The following is a 26,684-nucleotide window of genomic DNA, read 5'->3' on the forward strand; positions in this document are numbered from 1 at the left end:
GCCAGCACGCGCGGCCCGCCTCCTAATGCCCGTGCCGGATCGAGATTTCCAGCGGGTCCCGCCTGGGGGACCCTCTTACCTCCTCCCTAGATGCGGCCACGCGATCCCGGAGAGCAGCGGTGAGTGTGTGTGCCTGACTTGACGAACCGGCACCCTCCGCTGTAAATACCCGGCAACCAGAGCGCGGGATTATACAGCGCCGCCGGGTGAGGTGATGGAGCTGCAGCAGGAGATGTCAGAATGACATCTAGCACTGAGAGTGCCTCAGCTGCAGCCCTTGAAGTCTTCTATCTTCACTTAAAAAGCTCTTCTCAGGGCTGCTGGAGCAGCCCTCCCTGTTGTCAGCCTGCACTGCAGGCACCAACTTACAAACTGAGCTCCTGTGCACGGAGGCGGGGTTATAGAGGAGGCGGCGCTGAGAATCTTGGGAACAGTCAAAGCTTTTAGACTGTTGGTGCCTCGGATAAAGATCCAACTCTAACCCGATGTTATCCCTGTGGAACCCAGTGTACCCCGCTGCAGAAAGAATGGGTATTAATAATAGGGAGCAATATATAGAGGGAACAGAGGAACATGGGGAAGGGGAAGGAGAAGAATGACAGAGAAAAGGAGGAAGGAAAGAGATAAAAGGAGAGTTATGGTAGACTTACCATTGTGAACTCTCTTTCTGCGAGGTACATTGGGTTCCACAGGGAAACATCGGGGGTGTAGAGTGGATCTTGATCCAGAGGCACCAACAGGCTAAAGCTTTAGACTGTCCCAGGATGCATTGGGGCCTGCTCTATAACCCCGCCTCCATGCACCGTGAGCTCAGTTTCATTAACCAGTCCAATGCAGGAGCAGATGTAAGTCAGAGAGAAGGCAGATGTTAGTCACATTCTCACGACAGGAGAAGGGACCAGTGGCTAATTCCATACAAACCCATAGAAGCTAGGTGCGTCAGGGCGCCCTGTGGAACCCCATGTACCTCGCAGAAAGACAGTTAACAATGGTAAGTCTACCATAACTCTACTTTTCTCAAGAGAGAGAAATCGCCTTAGCGGGTATGAGAACCTGGCGTCCAAAGGAAGCATCCTGGGAGGCGTAAGTATCAAAGGCATAGAACCTAATAAATGTGTTCACAGAGAACCACGTAGCCACCTTGCACAATTGTTCTGTGGACGCACCACAGCGAGCCGCCCAAGTAGGTCCAGCAGACAGAGTAAAATGGGCATTAATAGCAGTAGGAGCTGGGAGACCAGCCTGTGCATAAGCTTGTGCAATCACCATTCTAATCCATATGGCCAAGGTTTGCTTATTCGCTGGCCAGCTATGTTTGTGAAAACCAAACAAAACAAAAAGGGAATCTGATCTCCTGATAGAGGCAGTCCTCTCCACATTCATACGGAGAGCCCGCACCACATCCAAAGACTCTTTGGAGGACAAATCAGAAGAGATAAAGGGCCTAATTCAGAGTTGATCGCAGCAGCAAATTTGTTAGCAGTTGGGCAAAACCATGTGCACTGCAGGGGGGGCAGATGTAACATGTGCAGAGAGAGTTAGATTTGAGTGTGGCGTGTTCAAACTGAAATCTAAATTGCAGTGTAAAAATAAATCAGCCAGTACTTACCCTGCACAGGAACAAAATAAACCACCCAAATCTAACGCTCTCTGCAAATGTTATATCTGCCCCCCCTGCAGTGCACATGGTTTTGCCCAACTGCTAAAAAATTTGCTGCTGCGATCAACTCTGAATTACCCCCAAAGGCCGGAACCACAATCTCTTGGTTAAGGTGAAAAGATGACGCCACCTTAGGTAAATAACCTGGGCGAGTTCTAAGAACTGCCCGGTCACAATGAAATTTAGAAAGGGTGGACGACAGGACAATGTGCCTAAGTCCGACACCCTGGCTATTGCAGAGGCAATAGCCAGTAAAAACAAGACCTTGGCTGTGAGCCATTTAAGGTCCACCGTCTCAAGAGGTTCAAATGGAGACTCTTGCAGGGCATTCAGGACAACAGACAGATCACATGGAGCCACAGGAGGGACATAGGGAGGAATGAGTGAATGTATGAACGTCAGGTATAGAGGCAATTTTTCTCTGAAACCATACCGACAAGGCAGATATGTGAACCTTGAGGGAGGCCAGACGAAGGCCTAAGTCCAGGCCTCTTTGCAGAAAAGCCAGAATTCTGGAAGTTCTGAATCTGTATGCATCATAATTCTTAACAGCACACCAGGTGCAGTAAGAATTCCAGACCCTGCAATAAATTCTGAGGAGATGCCGGTTTGCAGGCTTTTAACATAGTTTGGATGACCGCCTCAGAGAATCCTTTGGCTCTCAGAAGTGATGCCTCGAGAGCCACGCCATCAAAGCCAACCTGGCCAGGTCTGGATAAAGACAAGGGCCCTGTACGAGGAGGTCTGGGCGCTGAGGAAGTTGAAGAGGACGCTCTGTCGACAGACCCTGCAGGTCTGAGTCAATGCCGTCTGGGCTACGCTGGAGCGACTAGAAGTAGAAATCCTCCTTCTTGTTTGAACTTCCGAACTTTGAACTTTCAAGGTGTGAAAAAGACCCCGGTTTGGGGTAGAAACGCGTTGGTGAGCACAGCAAAAACGGGACTGCTTATTGGGGACTTTGCCATCCTGTTCCAGCATAACGTGGAGATAGAGGATTTCTGGGATCCTCTCTAAATATACAACCCGCAAGCTGACTATGAACTGTTTTCAGTTCTGAATGATTGGTAATTACCCATCTGCTTTTCCTTACTAAAGGCTGTGCAATATAATATGCTGCTATAAATTATTACATCAACTCATGAATTTTATATACTTTTTATACATTGTTTATGAATTTATTAAATTGTACTTCACTATATATCTCCTAATTTTTTCCTTGCATGTCCTAAACAAACATACATTGAATTGTGGGAGTCATAGTGTTGCTATTCTGGAACAAAGAACCAGCGCAGGATAAGTTACACTTTCCATTTTTTTCTATTTGCACTTCTGTGCAGAAGGATTAGTATTTGGGAGAAAGGCAGCCTTAGCAGCTGCTAACTCAGACACAATTTTAATTAGGTCTTCCCCAAACAAAATGTCCCACTTAAAGGGGAGTACCTCCAAGGTCTTTTTGGATTCTAGGTCTACCTTCCATGACCTCAACCACAGAATACGGCAAGCCAGGACAGACGTAGTAGACACCTTGGCTGCCAACACACCTGCCTCAGAGGACGCATCCTGAATGTAATAGGCGGCGGTGGTATTGTGAGACAGGTATTGTCTGGCATTGTCAGATATATCCTGGGGCAGCTCTTCCTCTAATGCCTGAACCCATGCTTCAATTCCTTTTGCAGCCTAAGCAGCCACAATAGTTTATGTACAGCACCTGTAAGGGAGTAAATAAATTTCAGGCATCCCTCCACGGGCTTATCAGTCGGTTCCTTCAGTGAGGTGACAGTGGTGACAGGCAGAGTGAACGACACCACTAGGCGGGTGACATGAGAATCCACCGGCGGTGACTTTTTCCACTTGTTACATAACTCTGCAGGGAGAGGATAGCGAGCCAATGCCCGTTTTAGACAGAGGGAATTTCTTCCCTGGATTAGACCAGGGCTCCTGCCTGATGTCCACAAAATGGTCAGAATGGGGTAATAGATTTTAACCACCCTCTGCCGTTTAAACATATCAGTTTTCACAGTAGTGGAATCCTCATCATCAGTGATTTGGAGGATTTGCATAATAGCAACTACAAGGGCAGGGACATCAATTTGCAATGGAGAATCCTCGTCAGAAACACCTGATTCAGTGTCTGACAGGACAGTATGCTCCCCCTCCTCTTCAGATGAAACATCTGAGAGATTCGTGGATTGTGAGGAGGAAGCAACCCGCTTAGATGACCAAGAGACACTAGAGTGACCTGGAGTAGATTTTTGTCTGAACAAGGAATGATTTAATCGCTGCAACTGGTTAGACAAATTTTCCGCCCAAGGCGGATTAACCAGAGTACCCAGTAGGTTTGTGAACAAAGCCCAAGTTGGCTCCTGATTGGTTTTAGGAGCTGCGGACTGACTGGGAGATGTATGGTACATAGTACACAGTCCATCATACACAGCTTCCCCCTCTGGTAAATCTTTGGCGCATGCGCTGCATGATGCAGGAGCGTCGACAAACGTACTGCCCTTCTTGTTAGACATTGCACACAAATGCAACAACGGAGCAAATTAGTACGATAAAGCCAAACAGAGTACAATACCTTATTTATTTATTAGCAGTTTCTTATATAGCGCAGCATATTCTGTTGCGCTTTACAATTAGAACAACAATTATAGAACAAAACTGGGCAAAGACAGACAGACAGACAGAGGTAGGAAGGCCCTGCTCGCAAGCTTACAATCTATAGGGAAATAGGCATTGATACACAAGGATAGATGCTACCTGTCACATAATGGTTCCCCAGGTTGCTAGGTTCTTAATGGGTTGTATATGATATGATCACCCAGCAATGTTGGAAGACAAAATGTGAGTTTATGTGGACTGTACAGAGGGGATGTAACTTGATAGGGAAGCTGTGAAGGTTATGTGTGTGGGTCTGAAATTTGGTAGGCTTGTCTGAAGAGATGAGTTTTCAGAGAACGTTTAAAGGTTTGGAGACTAGAGGAGAGTCTTATTGTGCGTGGGAGTGCATTCCACAGAGTGGGTGAAGCCCGGGTAAAGTCCTGTAATTTTGAGTGGGAACAGGTAATACATGTGGATGAGAGACGCAGATCTTGTGCAGAGCGGAGAGGTCTGGTAGGGAGATATTTTGAGATGAGTGAGGAGATGTATGATGGTGCAGTTTGGTTAATAGCCTTGTATGTAAGTAAAAGTATTTTATATTTGACACGGTAGAATACCGGTAACCAATGGAGGGACTGACAGAGCGGATCAGCAGATGAAGAACGTCTGGCAAGGAAGATTAGCCTCGCAGCTGCATTTAAAATGGATTGAAGTGGTGATAGCCTATGTTTGGGAAGACCAGTAAGCAGACTATTACAATAATCAATGCGGGAGATGATGAGTGCATGGATTAGAGTTTTTGCAGTGTCTTGTGTAAGATAAGGGCGTATTTTGGATATGTTTTTAAGGTGCATGTAACATGATTTAGAGACAGATTGAATGTGTGGAACAAAGGACAGTTCAGAGTCAAGGGTGACACCTAGGCAACGAGCTTGTGGGGTGGGGTGGATAGTTGCATTGTCAACAGTTAGAGAGATATTAGGTTGGTAACTACTCTTAGCTGGTGGGAAAATAATTAATTCGGTTTTGGAAATGTTGAGTTTGAGGTGGCGAGATGACATCCAAGATGAAATGGCAGACAGGCATCCAGTGACACGAGCCAATACTGGTGGTGACAAATCTGGGAAGGATAGGTAGATTTGAGTATCATCAGCATACAAATGATACTGAAATCCAAAGGAGCTGATTAGTTTACCAAGAGAGGAGGTATAGATTGAGAAAAGCAGAGGACCTAAGACTGAGCCTTGCGGTACTCCAACTGATAGAGGTAGAGAAGAGGAGGTAGAATCAGAAAAGTGAACACTGAAAGAGCAATTAGATAGGTAGGATGAGAACCAAGAAAGGGCTGTGTCCTGAAGACCTAGGGATTGTAGTGTTTGTATGAGAAGAGAGTGGTCAACAGTGTCAAAAGCAGCAGAGATATCTAAAAGAATAAGTAGTGTGTAATGGCCTTTTGATCTAGCAGTGACTAGATCATTCACTACTTTGGTCAGTGCCGTCTCTGTAGAGTGTTGGGCACGAAAGCCTGACTGAAGTGGATCCAATAAGTTGTGCGAGTTAAGAAAGTGTGTAAGGCGAGTGTAGGCAAGCCTCTCAAGTAGCTTGGAGGGACTGGGTAGCTGAGAAATGGGACGGTAGTTAGAGAGTGTGTTTGGGTCAGAGTTGTGTTTTTTTAGAATGGGAGTAATGACTGCATGTTTAAACAGAGAGGGAAAGATACCAGTAGAGAGAGAGAGAGAGATTACAGATTTTAGTTAAGGTTGGGATAAGCACAGGAGACAAAGTTTTACTGACCTGTGAGGGTATAGGATCAAGAGGAGAGGTAGTGGAGTAGGAGGATGAAAAGAGTGTTGATACTTCATCTTCACTTGTGGGATCAAATGAAGAGAAAGTGCCAGAGGGTTCAGGTAGGGAATTGAGCAGGTCACTGGCTGAGTTAGAGCATACCATTTCATCTCGGATTTTATCAATCTTATCCTTGAAGTAGGAAGCAAGTTCTTGTGCACGGATAGTAGCTAGTGGGGGAGGTGAGGGAGGGTAAAGAAGTGATTTAAATGTATTAAAAAGTCGCTTGGGGTTGTTGGCATGATAAGAGATGAGAGATTGGAAATATGTTTGTTTGGCAGTGTCCAGGGCCTGACGATAGGAGTGGTAGGTAGTCTTATATGTGAGAAAGTCACTTGGATTCTGAGATTTCTGCCACTGACGTTCTACTTTACGTACAGTTTTTGTAGGTGTCTTGTTGATTTAGAGTGCCATGGTTGGCATCTAAGCCTACGTGGAGTGTGATGGGTAGCTGGAGCCACTTCATCAAGGGCACTCTCTAGGGTCTGGTGCAGGTGTGAAAAACTGTGACAGTAAGATTCCGACCCCACCACCTTTACTATTATTAGGCCTAGATGTGTGTGAGAAGTGGAAACCACCATGTGACAGTGCTGCAGGGGAGGCAGTGTCTGATTGTGTGAGCCATGTTTCTGTTATAGCTATCAGATTAAAGTTGTGAGATATGAAGAGGTCATGGATGGATGTTAATTTGTTACAAACAGAGCATGCATTCAATAAGGCACATTTTAGTGATTTGGAGGGGGATGGGAGACACGTGATATTTATGAGGTTAGATGGATTTCTATGTTGTTTTGAGACAGCAGAGTGTGAGAGGGAAAGGTGGTTGGGGCCTGGATTTGGTGATATGTCACCAGATAATAAAAGCAGAAGAGTGAGATAAATCTTGGTGGATGTTTGCGAGTGTTTGTACTGGTGGCCAATTGCGGTTGTCAAAGTACTTGCAGAGAGGAAAGTATAAATCTCATGAGTGTTTAGAAGAGGGGAGTGGAGAATAGAAGCTGTAATGTGTACAGAGGGGTGAGTTTCAGGGTGAGTGTAGAATGTGTTAAATTTGGTGAGAATTCCATGAATTGAAATTAGACACAGTAGTTTGATGAACATGCTGAGGTTGTTTGTGTTTTATGGGTCAAGTGGAGTTAGAGTAAGTTGTTAAAGTAAGTTACCTTTTCTTGATGTTTTTCAATGTTTGTAGAACTGTTGTTTTTAACTGTTCGGATAACACACTTATTAATTCCACACTTAATAAATTCCAGCAAGCTACCCCCAGCAAGCTGACCCCTTAACTGACTCTAAGGAAATACTGACTCTGCTTAGGAACAGGCCTACCGCTGAACATTTGGTCACCTGATTGAAATGCTAATTGATCATAGAACAAATTGCACAGGGTGGGTCAACAGACTAAAACTACTCTAGCTGTTCTCAATAAATTCAATCACACACATAGGAAATGACAAGAAAAACATCACATACATTCAAATATAAGATGTGGTTTGTACGCAGCATGTGTGTCAGTCTGAGCCTGGTAGCATAGTAGCAATGAATTCACATACATTCAAATATAAGATGTGGTTTGTACGCAGCATGTGTGTCAGTCTGAGCCTGGTAGCATAGTAGCAATGAATTCACATACATTCAAATATAAGAGGTGGTTTGTACGCAACATATACCTGCGTTAGTATGTGACTGTGGACACAGTACACAACACCCAACCTGTGCTCTATTGCCCTGGTGGTCTAGTGGAGTCCCTGCTCAGTGATCGTGTCCACGCCAGCGCCGCGACCCGTCTCCCTAGGTCGCGGACGGAATGCGATTTAATGGCGGGTCCCACCTGGGGGACCCTCTTGCCTCCTCCCCACGCGAACCATGAGCTCGACTGCGATGGTGTGCCTAAAGCTAGAGCTTCCCCGCCGCAAGTACCTGGGAACAGGCCGCGGGAGTATGCAACGCCGCTTGGGAGGTGATGGGGCTGCAGCACTGAAGTGTCAACATGACATACAGCGCAGACAGCCCAGTTTTGAAGAAATTTTCTGCCAGAAAAATCTTTTTCAGGGCTGGCCAGTGTAGCCCACCTGTTAAGTGACCTGCTGCTGCAGACACCAACTGAAACTGAGCTCACAGTGCTTGGAGGCAGGGTTATAGAGGAGGCCCCAATGCATCCTGGGACAGCCTAAAGCTTTAGCCTGTTGGTGCCTCTGGATCAAGATCCACTCTACACCCCCCGATTTCTCCCTGTAGAGACCAATGTAACCTGCTGCAGAAATAAAGATAAAGGAATATTTTTTTTTAACTGTATGCTTGTCTTTTCTTTACTAAAACTTTTCATGCTATATTTCTAGAATGGACAAGTGTCTCTTAACATCAATGTCAGAAAATTGGCATTACAGCAATATCAATATTCATTCAGGGGGATACAAGATTGGGAAAGAGGGCGCCATTTTTTTTTCTGCTTACATAATTAGGATTCTGGCAGACGGGATACCGTTGTCGGTATATTGACAGCCGGCATCCCGTCTGCCGGAATATCATATGTATTCCGCCAGGTGCATGTGCATTGCTAGGTAGTTAAATGCATTAGCTTTTACTGTATGTCCACAATCATAATGGACATAGAGTGGTCTCCATGAGAAGTGAGAACCCGCTACAGCGGCATCTGAGCTTTAGACCCACAAGCTGCAGATAAACTATAGATTGAGCTTGCACTACACCAACTGAAGTGTTCTCACAGACACTACAATACCTTGTGTGTGTTATAAACACTAATATAAGGGTAGATTCTGGCTCTGTCACAGGTGATTTAAAAGTCCACTAAAACCTGCAGTGCGCAATAAACAAAACATCAGTACAGTACAATAAATCCTTACGTAACCTATGTTTATAAAAGAAGGAAAGATCACCTTTCATGCTCTCCTGCAAAAGTCCTTTCTTGAAGTATGCAAGAGCCAGTCCGGTGAGGTCATCAAACTCTCTTAGAGGACTTGACATGTAGGCTTCAATGGCATCATCATATTGACCTACAGCGCTGAGGAATAGGAAATTCACTTTGATGTGAGGATCAGTGTCCACATTAAATAGCAAATCAATACAGGTTGAGTATCCCTTATCCAAAATGCTTGGGACCAGAGGTATTTTGGATATCGGATTTTTCCGTATTTTGGAATAATTGCATCCTATAATGAGATATCATGGTGATGGGACCTAAATATAAGCACAGAATGCATTTATGTTACATATACACCTGATACACACAGCCTGAAGGTAATTTTAGACAATATTTTTTATAACTTTGTGCATTAAACAAAGTGTGTGTACAGTCACACAATTCATTTATGTTTCATATACACCTTATACACACAGCCTAAAGGTCATTTAATACAATATTTTTAATAACTTTGTGTATTAAACAAAGTTTGTGTACATTGAGCCATCAAAAAACAAAGGTTTCACTATCTCACTCTCACTCAAAAAAGTCCGTATTTCGGAATATTCCGTATTTCGGAATATTTGGATATGGGATACTCAACCTGTACTACAAAACACTTTACTAATTTCAGACTCTATCTCAAAATAATTGCTTTTAGTACCAATGTTCACTTATATTTTAATATAATATAACATATTACATTTATGTCAACATTTCCAAGAAAAAGAAATACAATCGTAAAGAATAAATCGCTATTAATGGGGCCCATACATCAGGCATCTATCATAGCAATACCATGTTCTGCGGATTTCTGGGTTGGGTAATCAGCAAAATCCAACAAGTTGGACAATCTCGATTCGACAATTCCAGACCAAAAATTATTTTGAATCGGTAGGTGTAGGGATTTTTAACATGTTAGATTTTGCTGATCATTGGAGTCCGCTGACTGCACTAGGGAATCAGCCCTTAGATGTAAGCCTGCTTAAATGGTGGATGCAAAATATACGTTCAAAGAAACATTAAAAAAATACAAATTAACAGTGTTCGGTGCTACCGTCTAAGCAGTAACTGCCAAATAAAAAATTCTAACGTTATTACTGAACATGAACATATAAAGGCCGGTCCAGATGTTTCTTTACCAACAAACAATAGCAGCTGGCAAAATACCACCAGATAAGGATCCATAGATTAATATGTTATGTTTTTGTTCCAGGCAAGTATTTCACTTCTGAACACACAGAAATAGTATGTTCTTGCATTAGAGGACCATTAATAAATAATGCATGATAATTCTTCGCATCAAGTCAATATTTGTATGTTATTGCAGAGAAATGGGTAACGCATTAAGGGGAACATTTACTAAGCAGTGATAAGAGCGGAGAAGTTGCCCCATCAACCAATCAGCTGCTCTGTATAATTTTATAGTATGCAAAATAAGATTTTACTCACCGGTAAATCTATTTCTCGTAGTCCGTAGTGGATCCTGGGAACTCCGAAAGGACCATGGGGAATAGCGGCTCCGCAGGAGACTGGGCACAACTAAAAGAAAGCTTTTAGACTACCTGGTGTGCACTGGCTCCTCCCACTATGACCCTCCTCCAAGCCTCAGTTAGGATACTGTGCCCGGAAGAGCTGACACAATAAGGAAGGATTTTGAATCCCGGGTAAGACTCATACCAGCCACACCAATCACACCGTATAACTGGTGATACCATATCCAGTTAACAGTATGAAACATAACTGAGCCTCTCAACAGATGGCTCATAACAATAACCCTTTAGTTAACAATAACTATATACAAGTATTGCAGACAATCCGCACTTTGGATGGGCGCCCAGCATCCACTACGGACTACGAGAAATAGATTTACCGGTGAGTAAAATCTTATTTTCTCTAACGTCCTAGTGGATGCTGGGAACTCCGAAAGGACCATGGGGATTATACCAAAGCTCCCAAACGGGCGGGAGAGTGCGGATGACTCTGCAGCACCGAATGAGAGAACTCAAGGTCCTCCTCAGCCAGGGTATCAAATTTGTAGAATTTAGCAAACGTGTTTGCCCCTGACCAAGTTGCAGCTCGGCAAATTTGTAAAGCCGAGACCCCTCGGGCAGCCGCCTAAGTTGAGCCCACTTTCCTCGTGGAATGGGCTTTTACTTATTTAGGATGCGGCAATCCAGCCGCAGAATGCTCCAGCTGAATTGTGCTACAAATTCAGCGAGCAATAGTCTGCTTAGAAGCAGGAGCTCCTATTTTGTTGGGTGCCTACAGGATAAAAAGCGAGTCAGTTTTCCTGACTCCAGCCGTCCTGGAAATATAAATTTTCAAGGCCCTGACTACGTCCAGTAACTTGGAATCTTCCAAGTCCCTAGTAGCCACAGGCACTACAATAGGTTGGTTCAAGTGAAAAGCTGATACCACCTTAGGGAGAAACTGGGGACGAGTCCTCAATTCTGCCCTATCCATATGGAAAATCAGATAAGGGCTTTTACATGACAAAGCCGCCCATTCTGACACACGCCTGGCCGAAGCCAAGGCCAATAACATGACCACTTTCCACGTGAGATATTTCAAATCCACAGTTTTAAGTGGCTCAAACCAATGCGATTTTAGGAAACTCAACACCACGTTGAGATCCCAAGGTGCCACAGGAGGCACAAAAGGGGGCTGAATATGTAGCACTCCCTTTACAAATGTCTGAACTCCAGGCAGTGAAGCCAGTTCTTTCTGGAAGAAACTCGACAGAGCCGAAATCTGGACCTTAATGGAACCCAAGTTTAGGCCCATAGTCACTCCTGACTGTAGGAAGTGCAGAAAACGACCCAGCTGAAATTCCTCTGTTGGGGCCTTCCCGGCCTCACACCACGCAACATATTTTCGCCAAATACGGTGATAATGGTTTGCGGTTACTTCTTTCCTGGCTTTTATCAGCGTAGGAATTACTTCCTCCGGAATGCCCTTTTCCTTTAGGATCCGGAATTCAACCGCCATGCCGTCAAACGCAGCCGCGGTAAGTCTTGGAACAGACAGGGCCCCTGCTGTAGCAGATCCTGTCTGAGCGGTAGAGGCCATGGGTCCTCTGATATCATTTCTTGAAGTTCTGGGTACCAAGCTCTTCTTGGCCCATCCGGAACCACGAGTATCGTTCTTACTCCTCGTTTTCTTATTATTCTCAGTACCTTTGGTATGAGAGGCAGAGGAGGGAATACATAAACCGACTGGTACACCCACGGTGTCACTAGAGCGTCCACAGCTATTGCCTGAGGGTCCCTTGACCTGGCGCAATATCTAGTTTTTTGTTTAGGCGGGACGCCATCATGTCCACCTGTGGCCTTTCCCAACGGTTTACCAACAGTTGGCAGACTTCTGGATGAAGTCCCCACTCTCCCGGGTGTAGGTCGTGTCTGCTGAGGAAGTCTGCTTCCCAGTTGTCCACTCCCAGAATGAACACTGCTGACAGTGCTAAGACGTGATTTTCCGCCCATCAGAGAATCCTTGTGGCTTCTGCCATTGCCATCCTGCTTCTTGTGCCGCCCTGTCGATTTACATGGGCGACTGCCGTGATGTTGTCTGATTGGATCAGTACCGGCTGGTTTTGAAGCAGAGGCCTTGCCAGACTTAGGGCATTGTAAATGGCCCTCAGTTCCAGAATATTTATGTGTAGGGACGACTCCTGACTTGACCAAAGTCCTTGGAAATTTCTTCCCTGTGTGACTGCCCCCCAGCCTCGAAGGCTGGCATCCGTGGTTACCAGGACCCAGTCCTGTATGCCGAATCTGCGGCCCTCTTGAAGATGAGCACTCTGCAGCCACCACAGTAGAGATACCCTGGTCCTTGGAGACAGGGTTATCAGCCGATGCATCTGAAGATGCGATCCCGACCACTTGTCCAAGAGGTCCCACTGAAAGGTTCTTGCATGGAACCTGCCGAAAGGAATTTTGCTTCGTAAGAAGCTATTATTTTTCCCAGGACTCGTGTGCAGTGATGCACCGATACCTGTTTTGGTTTCAGGAGGTCTCTGACTAGAGATGACAGCTCCTTGGCTTTCTCCTGCGGGAGAAACACTTTTTTCTGTTCTGTGTCCAGAACCATCCCCAGGAACAGTAGGCGTGTGGTAGGAACCAGCTGTGACTTTGGAATGTATAGAATCCATCCGTGCTGTTGTAGCACTTCCCGAGATAGTGCTACTCCGACCAACAACTGCTCCTTGGACCTCGCCTTTATAAGGAGATCGTCCAAGTACGGGATAATTAAAACTCCCTTTTTCGAAGGAGTATCATCATTTCTGCCATTACCTTGGTAAAGACCCTCGGTGCCGTGGACAGTCCAAACGGCAGTGTTTGGAATTGGTAATGGCAATCCTGTACCACAAATCTGAGGTACTCCTGGTGAGGATGGTAAATGGGGACATGTAGGTAAGCCTCCTTGATGTCCAGGGATACCATGTAATCCCCCTCCTCCAGGCTTGCAATAACCGCCCTGAGCGATTCCATCTTGAACTTGAATTTTTTTATGTATGTGTTCAAGGATTTCAAATTTAAAATGGGTCTCACCGAACCGTCCGGTTTCGGTACCACAAACAGTGTGGAATAGTAACCCCGTCCTTGTTGAAGTAGGGGCACCTTGACTATCACCTGCTGGGAATACAGCTTGTGAATTGCCTCTAGCACAGCCTCCCTGCCTGAGGAGGTTGTCGGCAAGGCAGATTTGAGGAAACGGCGGGGGGGAGACGCCTCAAATTCCAGCTTGTACCCCTGAGATACTACTTGAAGGATCCAGGGATCCACCTGTGAGCGAGCCCACTGATCGCTGAAATTTTTGAGGCCCCCCCCCACCGTACCTGGCTACGCCTGTGGAGCCCCAGCGTCATGCGGTGAACTCAGAGGAAGCGGGGGAAGAATTTTGATTCTGGGAACTGGCTGACTGGTGCAGCTTTTTCCCTCTTCCCTCGTCTCTGTGCAGAAAGGAAGCGCCTTTTACCCGCTTGCTTTTCTGAAGCCGAAAGGACTGTACCTGATAATACAGTGCTTTCTTAGGCTGTGAGGAAACCTGAGGTAAAAATTTTTTCTTCCCAGCTGTTGCTGTGGATACGAGGTCCCAGAGACCATCCCCAAACAATTCCTCACCCTTATAAGGCTCTATGTGCCTTTTAAAGTCAGCATCACCTGTCCAGTGTCGGGTCTCTAATACCCTCCTGACAGAATGGACATTGCATTAATTCTGGATGCCAGCCGGCAAAATATCCCTCTGTGCATCTCTCATATATAAGACGACGTCTTATGTTCGCAAAATAGTATCCCTGTTTGACAGGGTTACAGACCACGCTGCAGCAGCACTATCTGCAGGTCTCAGTCTAGTACCTGAGTGTGTAAATACAGACTTCAGGATAGCCTCCTGCGTTTTATCAGCAGGTACCTTCAAAATGGCCGTATCCTAAGACGGCAGTGCCACCTTTTTTGACAAACGTGTGAGCGCCTTATCCACCCTAGGGGATATCTCCCAGCGTAACTTATCCTCTGGCGGGAAAGGGTACGCCATCAGTAACTTTTTTAGAAATTACCAGTTTCTTATCGGGGGAACCCACGCTTTTTCACACTTCATTCACTCATTTGATGGGGGAACAAAACACTGCCTGCTTTTTCTCCCCAAACATAAAACCCTTTTTTAGTGGTACTTGGGTTAATGTCAGAAATGTGTAACACATTTTTTATTGCCGGGATCATGTAACGGATGTTCCTAGTGGATTGTGTATATGTCTCAACCTCGTCGACACTGGAGTCAGACTCCGTGTTGACATCTGTGTCTGCCATCTGAGGGAGCGGGCGTTTTTGAGCCCCTGATGGCCTTTGAGACGCCTGGGCAGGCGCGGGCTGAGAAGCCGGCTGTCCCATAGCTGTTACGTCATCCAGCCTTTTATGTAAGGAGTTGACACTGTCGGTTTATACCTTCCACCTATCCATCCACTCTGGTGTCGGCCCCACAGGGGGCGACATCACATTTATCGGCATCTGCTCTGCCATCACATAAGCCTCCTCATCAAACGTGCCGACACAGCCGTACCGACACACCGCACACACACAGGGAATGCTCTGACTGAGGACAGGACCCCACACAGCCCTTTGGGGAGACAGAGAGAGAGTATGCCAGCACACACCAGAGCGCTATATAATTTATGGATTAACACTATATTGAGTGAATTTTTCCCAATAGCTGCTTGTATATACAATATTGCGCCTAAATTTAGTGCCCCCCCCTCTCTTTTTTAACCCTTTGAGCCTGCAAACTACAGGGGAGAGCCTGGGGAGCTGTGTTCCAGCTGCACTGTGAAGAGAAAATGGCGCCAGTGTGCTGAGGGAGATAGCTCCGCCCCTTTTTCGATGACTTTTCTCCCGCTTTTTTATGGATTCTGGCAGGGGTATTTATCACATATATAGCCTCTGGGGCTATATATTGTGATATATTTGCCAGCCAAGGTGTTTTTATTGCTGTGTTTTTATTGCCCCCCCCAGCGCCCTGCACCCTCAGTGACCGAAGTGTGCATGAGGAGCAATGGCGCACAGCTGCAGTGCTGTGCGCTACCTTGGTGAAGACTGATGTCTTCTGCCGCCGATTTTCCGGACCTCTTCTTGCTTCTGGCTCTGTAAGGGGGACGGCGGCGCAGCTCCGAGAACGAACACCAAGGCCAGTTCCATGCGGTCGATCCCTCTGGAGCTAATGGTGTCCAGTAGCCTAAGAAGCCCAAGCTAGCTGCAAGCAGGTAGGTTCGCTTCTTCTCCCCTTAGTCCCTCGATGCAGTGAGCCTGTTGCCAGCAGGTCTCACTGTAAAATAAAAAAACTAAAATAAACTTTCTTTTTAGGAGCTCAGGAGAGCCCCTAGTGTGCATCCAGCTTGGCCGGGCACAGAAATCTAACTGAGGCTTGGAGGAGGATCATAGTGGGAGGAGCCAGTGCACACCAGGTAGTCTAAAAGCTTTCTTTTAGTTGTGCCCAGTCTCCTGCGGAGCCGCTATTCCCCATGGTCCTTTCGGAGTTCCCAGCATCCACTAGGACGTTAGAGAAATTATAGATGTTACATCAGTGCTGATTGGTTGCCATGGGCACTTCTCCACTGGTTCACTTCTACGCTCTTATAACTGCTTAGTAAATGTCCCCCTAAATCTGGAAATATTGCAATGGATACCATATAAAGCAATAATACTAGAACCGCCAAGTGACAACAGCACAAAAGCAGAATAACAGAAAGTAAAAACTATTAATAATATATAAAACCTTGCCTAAAAACTACTACAGCTTACTATAAGATAAATAAAATAAAAACCTATGTAACATGAAAACCTATGTAATGCTATGACATATAGGGGGAATTCAATTGCTGGTGAAGGGTGTGAATTGACATGGAGTTTAAACGTCGGCAACAGCACCCCATCTCGCACTCTTCGCCTGGCCGATTGGCACCCAAATTTGCACAAAAGTGCTCGCTACCCTATGGGGTAGTAACACTTTTGTGCGAGATCCCGCTGCAGTAAAGTGTGTGCCACACAGATTGGGCTGGGTGAACAAATCGCAGACAATTGAGTTCTCCCCCATAATGTTTGTGCCAGTGGCTCTTTCTACCTCTCCCTGGTGATAGAGGCTGTCATAATAAACCTCTTTTCACTTTATATGGCATTGCATAAGAATTCATAAAACAGATAATTTTACCAAAGTGATCGTCCATAATCCAGAAGGGCACGATTATAATATTCTTTGTCATCTTTATCTCGAAGAATCAGAACAGCTCTAAAAATGAAACACACCAACTCATGAGCACCTATAAAACCCCCATATCAACAAATTTTTATTGTTCTAGAAACACCTCTCAAACAGGGGAGATATAAGAGAGGAGTCTACTGAGCATGTGCTGATCTCTGGGAATATATTTGCTGTACCTTATTCCCGGTGATTTCTGCTGCTGAAGCAACACAGACTCAGGACTTCAGAGAAAAGAGTATACGTATCCAGGCACAGGATGTGTGGTGTAGCTCCCTGGAAACACACTACACTCAAGAGCCCATATGCACCACAGTCCCTGCACTCAGGAAACCATATGCACCACACACCCTGCACTCAAGAGCCCATATGCACCACACAGCCTGCACTCAGGAGCCCATATGCACCACACAGCCTGCACTCAGGAGCCCATATGCACCACACAGCCTGCACTCAGGAGCCCATATGCACCACACAGCCTGCACTCAGGAGCCCATATGCACCACACACCCTGCACTCAGGAGCCCATATGCACCACACAGCCTGCACTCAGGAGCCCATATGCACCACACACCCTGCACTCAGGAGCCCATATGCACCACACACCCTGCACTCAGGAGCCCATATGCACCACACAGCCTGCACTCAGGAGCCCATATACACCACACAGCCTGCACTCAGGAGCCCATATGCACCACACACCCTGCACTCAGGAGCCCATATGCACCACACAGCCTGCACTCAGGAGCCCATATGCACCACACACCCTGCACTCAGGAGCCCATATGCACCACACACCCTGCACTCAGGAGCCCATATGCACCACACACCCTGCACTCAGGAGCCCATATGCACCACACACCCTGCACTCAGGAGCCCATATGCACCACACACCCTGCACTCAGGAGCCCATATGCACCACACAGCCTGAACTCAGGAGCCCATATGCACCACACAGCCTGCACTCAGGAGCCCATATGCACCACACACCCTGCACTCAGGAGCCCATATGTACCACGCACCATGCACTCAGGAGCCCATATGCACCACGCACCCTGCACTCAGGAGCCCATATGCACCATGCACCCTGCACTCAGGAGCCCATATGCACCACACAGCCTGCACTCAGGAGCCCATATGCACCACACACCCTGCACTCAGGAGCCCATATGCACCATACACCCTGCACTCAGGAGCCCATATGCACCATACACCCTGCACTCAGGAGCCCATATGTACCACACAGCCTGCACTCAGGAGCCCATAAGCACCATACAGCCTGCACTCAGGAGCCCATATGCGCCACACACCCTGCACTCAGGAGCCCATATGCACCATACACCCTGCACTCAGGAGCCCATATGTACCACACAGCCTGCACTCAGGAGCCCATAAGCACCATACAGCCTGCACTCAGGAGCCCATATGCACCACACACCCTGCACTCAGGAGCCCATACGCACCACACACCCTGCACCCAGGAGCCCATATGCAACACACTCCCTGCACTCAGGAGCCCATATGTACCACACAGCCTGCACTCAGGAGCCCATATGTACCACACAGCCTGCACGCAGGAGCCCATATGCACCACACTCCCTGCACTCAGGAGCCCATATGCACCACACACCCTGCACTCAGGAACCCATATGCACCACACAGCCTGCACTCAGGAGCCCATATGCACCACACACCCTGCACTCAGGAGCCCATATGCACCACACACCCTGCACTCAGGAGCCCATATGCACCACACAGCCTGCACTCAGGAGCCCATATGCACCACACAGCCTGCACTCAGGAGCCCATATGCACCACACAGCCTGCACTCAGGAGCCCATATGCACCACACACTCTGCACTCAGGAGCCCATATGCACCACACACCCTGCACTCAGGAGCCCATATGCACCACACACCCTGCACTCAGGAGCCCATATGCACCACACACCCTGCACTCAGGAGCCCATATGCACCACACTCCCTGCACTCAGGAGCCCATATGCACCACACACCCTGCACTCAGGAGCCCATATGCACCACACACCCTGCACTCAGGAGCCCATATGCACCACACTCCCTGCACTCAGGAGCCCATATGCACCACACACCCTGCACTCAGGAGCCTATATGCGCCACACACCCTACACTCAGGAGCCCATATGCAACACACTCCCTGCACTCAGGAGCCCATATGCACCACACACCCTGCACTCAGGAGCCCATATGCACCATACACCCTGCACTCAGGAGCCCATATGCACCACACAGCCTGCACTCAGGAGCCCATATGTAACACACAGCCTGAACTCAGGAGCCCATATGCACCACACAGCCTGCACGCAGGAGCCCATATGCACCACACTCCCTGCACTCAGGAACCCATATGTACCACACAGCCTGCACTCAGGAGCCCATATGCACCACACACCCTGCACTCAGGAGCCCATATGCACCATACACCCTGCACTCAGGAGCCCATATGCACCACACAGCCTACACTCAGGAGCCCATATGTACCACACAGCCTGAACTCAGGAGCCCATATGCACCACACAGCCTGCACGCAGGAGCCCATATGCACCACACTCCCTGCACTCAGGAGCCCATATGTACCACACAGCCTGCACGCAGGAGCCCATATGCACCACACTCCCTGCACTCAGGAGCCCATATGCACCACACACCCTGCACTCAGGAGCCCATATGCACCACACACCCTGCACTCAGGAGCCCATATGCACCACACAGCCTGCACTCAGGAGCCCATATGTAACACACAGCCTGAACTCAGGAGCCCATATGCACCACACAGCCTGCACGCAGGAGCCCATATGCACCACACTCCCTGCACTCAGGAACCCATATGTACCACACAGCCTGCACTCAGGAGCCCATATGTACCACACAGCCTGCACTCAGGAGCCCATATGCACCACACAGCCTGCACTCAGGAGCCCATATGCACCACACACCCTGCACTCAGGAGCCCATATGCACCACACACCCTGCACTCAGGAGCCCATATGCACCACACAGCCTGAACTCAGGAGCCCATATGCACCACACAGCCTGCACTCAGGAGCCCATATGCACCACACACCCTGCACTCAGGAGCCCATATGTACCACGCACCATGCACTCAGGAGCCCATATGCACCACGCACCCTGCACTCAGGAGCCCATATGCACCATGCACCCTGCACTCAGGAGCCCATATGCACCACACAGCCTGCACTCAGGAGCCCATATGCACCACACACCCTGCACTCAGGAGCCCATATGCACCATACACCCTGCACTCAGGAGCCCATATGCACCATACACCCTGCACTCAGGAGCCCATATGTACCACACAGCCTGCACTCAGGAGCCCATAAGCACCATACAGCCTGCACTCAGGAGCCCATATGCGCCACACACACTGCACTCAGGAGCCCATATGCACCATACACCCTGCACTCAGGAGCCCATATGTACCACACAGCCTGCACTCAGGAGCCCATAAGCACCATACAGCCTGCACTCAGGAGCCCATATGCACCACACACCCTGCACTCAGGAGCCCATACGCACCACACACCCTGCACCCAGGAGCCCATATGCAACACACTCCCTGCACTCAGGAGCCCATATGTACCACACAGCCTGCACTCAGGAGCCCATATGTACCACACAGCCTGCACTCAGGAGCCCATATGTACCACACAGCCTGAACTCAGGAGCCCATATGCACCACACAGCCTGCACGCAGGAGCCCATATGCACCACACTCCCTGCACTCAGGAGCCCATATGCACCACACACCCTGCATTCAGGAACCCATATGCACCACACAGCCTGCACTCAGGAGCCCATATGCACCACACTCCCTGCACTCAGGAACCCATATGTACCACACAGCCTGCACTCAGGAGCCCATATGTACCACACAGCCTGCACTCAGGAGCCCATATGCACCATACACCCTGCACTCAGGAGCCCATATGCACCACACACCCTGCACTCAGGAGCCCATATGCACCACACACCCTGCACTCAGGAGCCCATATGCACCACACAGCCTGCACTCAGGAGCCCATATGCACCACACAGCCTGCACTCAGGAGCCCATATGCACCACACAGCCTGCACTCAGGAGCCCATATGCACCACACAGCCTGCACTCAGGAGCCCATATGCACCACACACCCTGCACTCAGGAGCCCATATGCACCACACACCCTGCACTCAGGAGCCCATATGCACCACACACCCTGCACTCAGGAGCCCATATGCACCACACTCCCTGCACTCAGGAGCCCATATGCACCACACACCCTGCACTCAGGAGCCTATATGCGCCACACACCCTACACTCAGGAGCCCATATGCAACACACTCCCTGCACTCAGGAGCCCATATGCACCACACACCCTGCACTCAGGAGCCCATATGCACCATACACCCTGCACTCAGGAGCCCATATGCACCACACAGCCTGCACTCAGGAGCCCATATGTAACACACAGCCTGAACTCAGGAGCCCATATGCACCACACAGCCTGCACGCAGGAGCCCATATGCACCACACTCCCTGCACTCAGGAACCCATATGTACCACACAGCCTGCACTCAGGAGCCCATATGTACCACACAGCCTGCACTCAGGAGCCCATATGCACCACACACCCTGCACTCAGGAGCCCATATGCACCATACACCCTGCACTCAGGAGCCCATATGCACCACACAGCCTGCACTCAGGAGCCCATATGTACCACACAGCCTGAACTCAGGAGCCCATATGCACCATACAGCCTGCACGCAGGAGCCCATATGCACCACACTCCCTGCACTCAGGAGCCCATATGCACCACACACCCTGCACTCAGGAGCCCATATGCACCACACACCCTGCACTCAGGAGCCCATATGCACCACACAGCCTGCACTCAGGAGCCCATATGTAACACACAGCCTGAACTCAGGAGCCCATATGCACCACACAGCCTGCACGCAGGAGCCCATATGCACCACACTCCCTGCACTCAGGAACCCATATGTACCACACAGCCTGCACTCAGGAGCCCATATGTACCACACAGCCTGCACTCAGGAGCCCATATGTACCACACAGCCTGAACTCAGGAGCCCATATGCACCACACAGCCTGCACGCAGGAGCCCATATGCACCACACTCCCTGCACTCAGGAGCCCATATGCACCACACACCCTGCACTCAGGAGCCCATATGCACCACACACCCTGCACTCAGGAGCCCATATGCACCACACAGCCTGCACTCAGGAGCCCATATGCACCACACACCCTGCACTCAGGAGCCCATATGCACCACACACCCTGCACTCAGGAGCCCATATGCACCACACACCCTGCACTCAGGAGCCCATATGCACCACACTCCCTGCACTCAGGAGCCCATATGCGCCACACACCCTGCACTCAGGAGCCTATATGTGCCACACACCCTACACTCAGGAGCCCATATGCACCACACTCCCTGCACTCAGAAGCCCATATGCACCACACACCCTGCACTCGGAGCCCATATGCACCACACAGCCTGCACTCAGGAGCCCATATGTACCACACAGCCTGAACTCAGGAGCCCATATGCACCACACAGCCTGCACGCAGGAGCCCATATGCACCACACTCCCTGCACTCAGGAGCCCATATGTACCACACAGCCTGCACGCAGGAGCCCATATGCACCACACTCCCTGCACTCAGGAGCCCATATGCACCACACACCCTGCACTCAGGAGCCCATATGCACCACACACCCTGCACTCAGGAGCCCATATGCACCACACAGCCTGCACTCAGGAGCCCATATGTAACACACAGCCTGAACTCAGGAGCCCATATGCACCACACAGCCTGCACGCAGGAGCCCATATGCACCACACTCCCTGCACTCAGGAACCCATATGTACCACACAGCCTGCACTCAGGAGCCCATATGTACCACACAGCCTGCACTCAGGAGCCCATATGCACCACACACCCTGCACTCAGGAGCCCATATGCACCACACACCCTGCACTCAGGAGCCCATATGCACCACACAGCCTGAACTCAGGAGCCCATATGCACCACACAGCCTGCACTCGGGAGCCCATATGCACCACACACCCTGCACTCAGGAGCCCATATGTACCACGCACCATGCACTCAGGAGCCCATATGCACCACGCACCCTGCACTCAGGAGCCCATATGCACCATGCACCCTGCACTCAGGAGCCCATATGCACCACACAGCCTGCACTCAGGAGCCCATATGCACCACACACCCTGCACTCAGGAGCCCATATGCACCATACACCCTGCACTCAGGAGCCCATATGCACCATACACCCTGCACTCAGGAGCCCATATGTACCACACAGCCTGCACTCAGGAGCCCATAAGCACCATACAGCCTGCACTCAGGAGCCCATATGCGCCACACACACTGCACTCAGGAGCCCATATGCACCATACACCCTGCACTCAGGAGCCCATATGTACCACACAGCCTGCACTCAGGAGCCCATAAGCACCATACAGCCTGCACTCAGGAGCCCATATGCACCACACACCCTGCACTCAGGAGCCCATATGCACCACACACCCTGCACCCAGGAGCCCATATGCAACACACTCCCTGCACTCAGGAGCCCATATGTACCACACAGCCTGCACTCAGGAGCCCATATGTACCACACAGCCTGCACTCAGGAGCCCATATGTACCACACAGCCTGAACTCAGGAGCCCATATGCACCACACAGCCTGCACGCAGGAGCCCATATGCACCACACTCCCTGCACTCAGGAGCCCATATGCACCACACACCCTGCATTCAGGAACCCATATGCACCACACAGCCTGCACTCAGGAGCCCATATGCACCACACTCCCTGCACTCAGGAACCCATATGTACCACACAGCCTGCACTCAGGAGCCCATATGTACCACACAGCCTGCACTCAGGAGCCCATATGCACCATACACCCTGCACTCAGGAGCCCATATGCACCACACACCCTGCACTCAGGAGCCCATATGCACCACACACCCTGCACTCAGGAGCCCATATGCACCACACAGCCTGCACTCAGGAGCCCATATGCACCACACAGCCTGCACTCAGGAGCCCATATGCACCACACAGCCTGCACTCAGGAGCCCATATGCACCACACAGCCTGCACTCAGGAGCCCATATGCACCACACACCCTGCACTCAGGAGCCCATATGCACCACACACCCTGCACTCAGGAGCCCATATGCACCACACACCCTGCACTCAGGAGCCCATATGCACCACACTCCCTGCACTCAGGAGCCCATATGCACCACACACCCTGCACTCAGGAGCCTATATGCGCCACACACCCTACACTCAGGAGCCCATATGCAACACACTCCCTGCACTCAGGAGCCCATATGCACCACACACCCTGCACTCAGGAGCCCATATGCACCATACACCCTGCACTCAGGAGCCCATATGCACCACACAGCCTGCACTCAGGAGCCCATATGTAACACACAGCCTGAACTCAGGAGCCCATATGCACCACACAGCCTGCACGCAGGAGCCCATATGCACCACACTCCCTGCACTCAGGAACCCATATGTACCACACAGCCTGCACTCAGGAGCCCATATGTACCACACAGCCTGCACTCAGGAGCCCATATGCACCACACACCCTGCACTCAGGAGCCCATATGCACCATACACCCTGCACTCAGGAGCCCATATGCACCACACAGCCTGCACTCAGGAGCCCATATGTACCACACAGCCTGAACTCAGGAGCCCATATGCACCACACAGCCTGCACGCAGGAGCCCATATGCACCACACTCCCTGCACTCAGGAGCCCATATGCACCACACACCCTGCACTCAGGAGCCCATATGCACCACACACCCTGCACTCAGGAGCCCATATGCACCACACAGCCTGCACTCAGGAGCCCATATGTAACACACAGCCTGAACTCAGGAGCCCATATGCACCACACAGCCTGCACGCAGGAGCCCATATGCACCACACTCCCTGCACTCAGGAACCCATATGTACCACACAGCCTGCACTCAGGAGCCCATATGTACCACACAGCCTGCACTCAGGAGCCCATATGTACCACACAGCCTGAACTCAGGAGCCCATATGCACCACACAGCCTGCACGCAGGAGCCCATATGCACCACACTCCCTGCACTCAGGAGCCCATATGCACCACACACCCTGCACTCAGGAGCCCATATGCACCACACACCCTGCACTCAGGAGCCCATATGCACCACACAGCCTGCACTCAGGAGCCCATATGCACCACACACCCTGCACTCAGGAGCCCATATGCACCACACACCCTGCACTCAGGAGCCCATATGCACCACACACCCTGCACTCAGGAGCCCATATGCACCACACTCCCTGCACTCAGGAGCCCATATGCGCCACACACCCTGCACTCAGGAGCCTATATGTGCCACACACCCTACACTCAGGAGCCCATATGCACCACACTCCCTGCACTCAGAAGCCCATATGCACCACACACCCTGCACTCGGAGCCCATATGCACCACACTCCCTGCACTCAGGAGCCCATATACGCCACACAGCCTGCACACAGGAGCCCATATGCGCCACACAGCCTGCACTCAGGAGCCCATATGCACCACACAGCCTGCACTCAGGAGCCCATATGCACCACACAGCCTGCACTCAAGAGCCCATATGCACCACACAGCCTGCACTCAGGAGCCCATATGCACCACACACCCTGCACTCAGGAGCCCATATGTACCACACAGCCTGCACTCAGGAGCCCATATGCACCACACACCCTGCACTCAGGAGCCCATATGCACCACACAGCCTGCACTCAGGAGCCCATATGTACCACACAGCCTGAACTCAGGAGCCCATATGCACCACACAGCCTGCACGCAGGAGCCCATATGCACCACACTCCCTGCACTCAGGAGCCCATATGCACCACACACCCTGCACTCAGGAGCCCATATGCACCACACACCCTGCACTCAGGAGCCCATATGCACCACACAGCCTGCACTCAGGAGCCCATATGTAACACACAGCCTGAACTCAGGAGCCCATATGCACCACACAGCCTGCACGCAGGAGCCCATATGCACCACACTCCCTGCACTCAGGAACCCATATGTACCACACAGCCTGCACTCAGGAGCCCATATGTACCACACAGCCTGCACTCAGGAGCCCATATGTACCACACAGCCTGAACTCAGGAGCCCATATGCACCACACAGCCTGCACGCAGGAGCCCATATGCACCACACTCCCTGCACTCAGGAGCCCATATGCACCACACACCCTGCACTCAGGAGCCCATATGCACCACACACCCTGCACTCAGGAGCCCATATGCACCACACAGCCTGCACTCAGGAGCCCATATGCACCACACACCCTGCACTCAGGAGCCCATATGCACCACACACCCTGCACTCAGGAGCCCATATGCACCACACACCCTGCACTCAGGAGCCCATATGCACCACACTCCCTGCACTCAGGAGCCCATATGCGCCACACACCCTGCACTCAGGAGCCTATATGTGCCACACACCCTACACTCAGGAGCCCATATGCACCACACTCCCTGCACTCAGAAGCCCATATGCACCACACACCCTGCACTCGGAGCCCATATGCACCACACTCCCTGCACTCAGGAGCCCATATACGCCACACAGCCTGCACACAGGAGCCCATATGCGCCACACAGCCTGCACTCAGGAGCCCATATGCACCACACAGCCTGCACTCAGGAGCCCATATGCACCACACAGCCTGCACTCAAGAGCCCATATGCACCACACAGCCTGCACTCAGGAGCCCATATGCACCACACAC

The 26,684-nt window shown here is 50.1% G+C and overlaps 1 protein-coding gene across 4 annotated transcripts in view; it reads right to left on the minus strand.

The window, feature by feature from the left end:
- Window positions 1–26,684, minus strand: part of SKIC3 (SKI3 subunit of superkiller complex) — a 441,476-nt gene that overhangs the window by 159,531 nt on the left and 255,261 nt on the right. For all 4 annotated transcript variants that reach the window (XM_063964031.1, XM_063964029.1, XM_063964032.1 and 1 more), the window contains exons 28-29: window positions 16,722–16,799; window positions 8,998–9,122 (exon numbers count right to left, since the gene is read on the minus strand). In XM_063964031.1, the coding sequence (XP_063820101.1) occupies window positions 8,998–9,122; window positions 16,722–16,799 (203 nt within the window). The remainder of the gene's footprint in view (window positions 1–8,997; window positions 9,123–16,721; window positions 16,800–26,684) is intronic.

The sequence above is a fragment of the Pseudophryne corroboree genome, chromosome 1 (genome assembly GCF_028390025.1).
Source record: "Pseudophryne corroboree isolate aPseCor3 chromosome 1, aPseCor3.hap2, whole genome shotgun sequence".
NCBI classification, from domain to species: Eukaryota; Metazoa; Chordata; class Amphibia; order Anura; family Myobatrachidae; genus Pseudophryne; species Pseudophryne corroboree.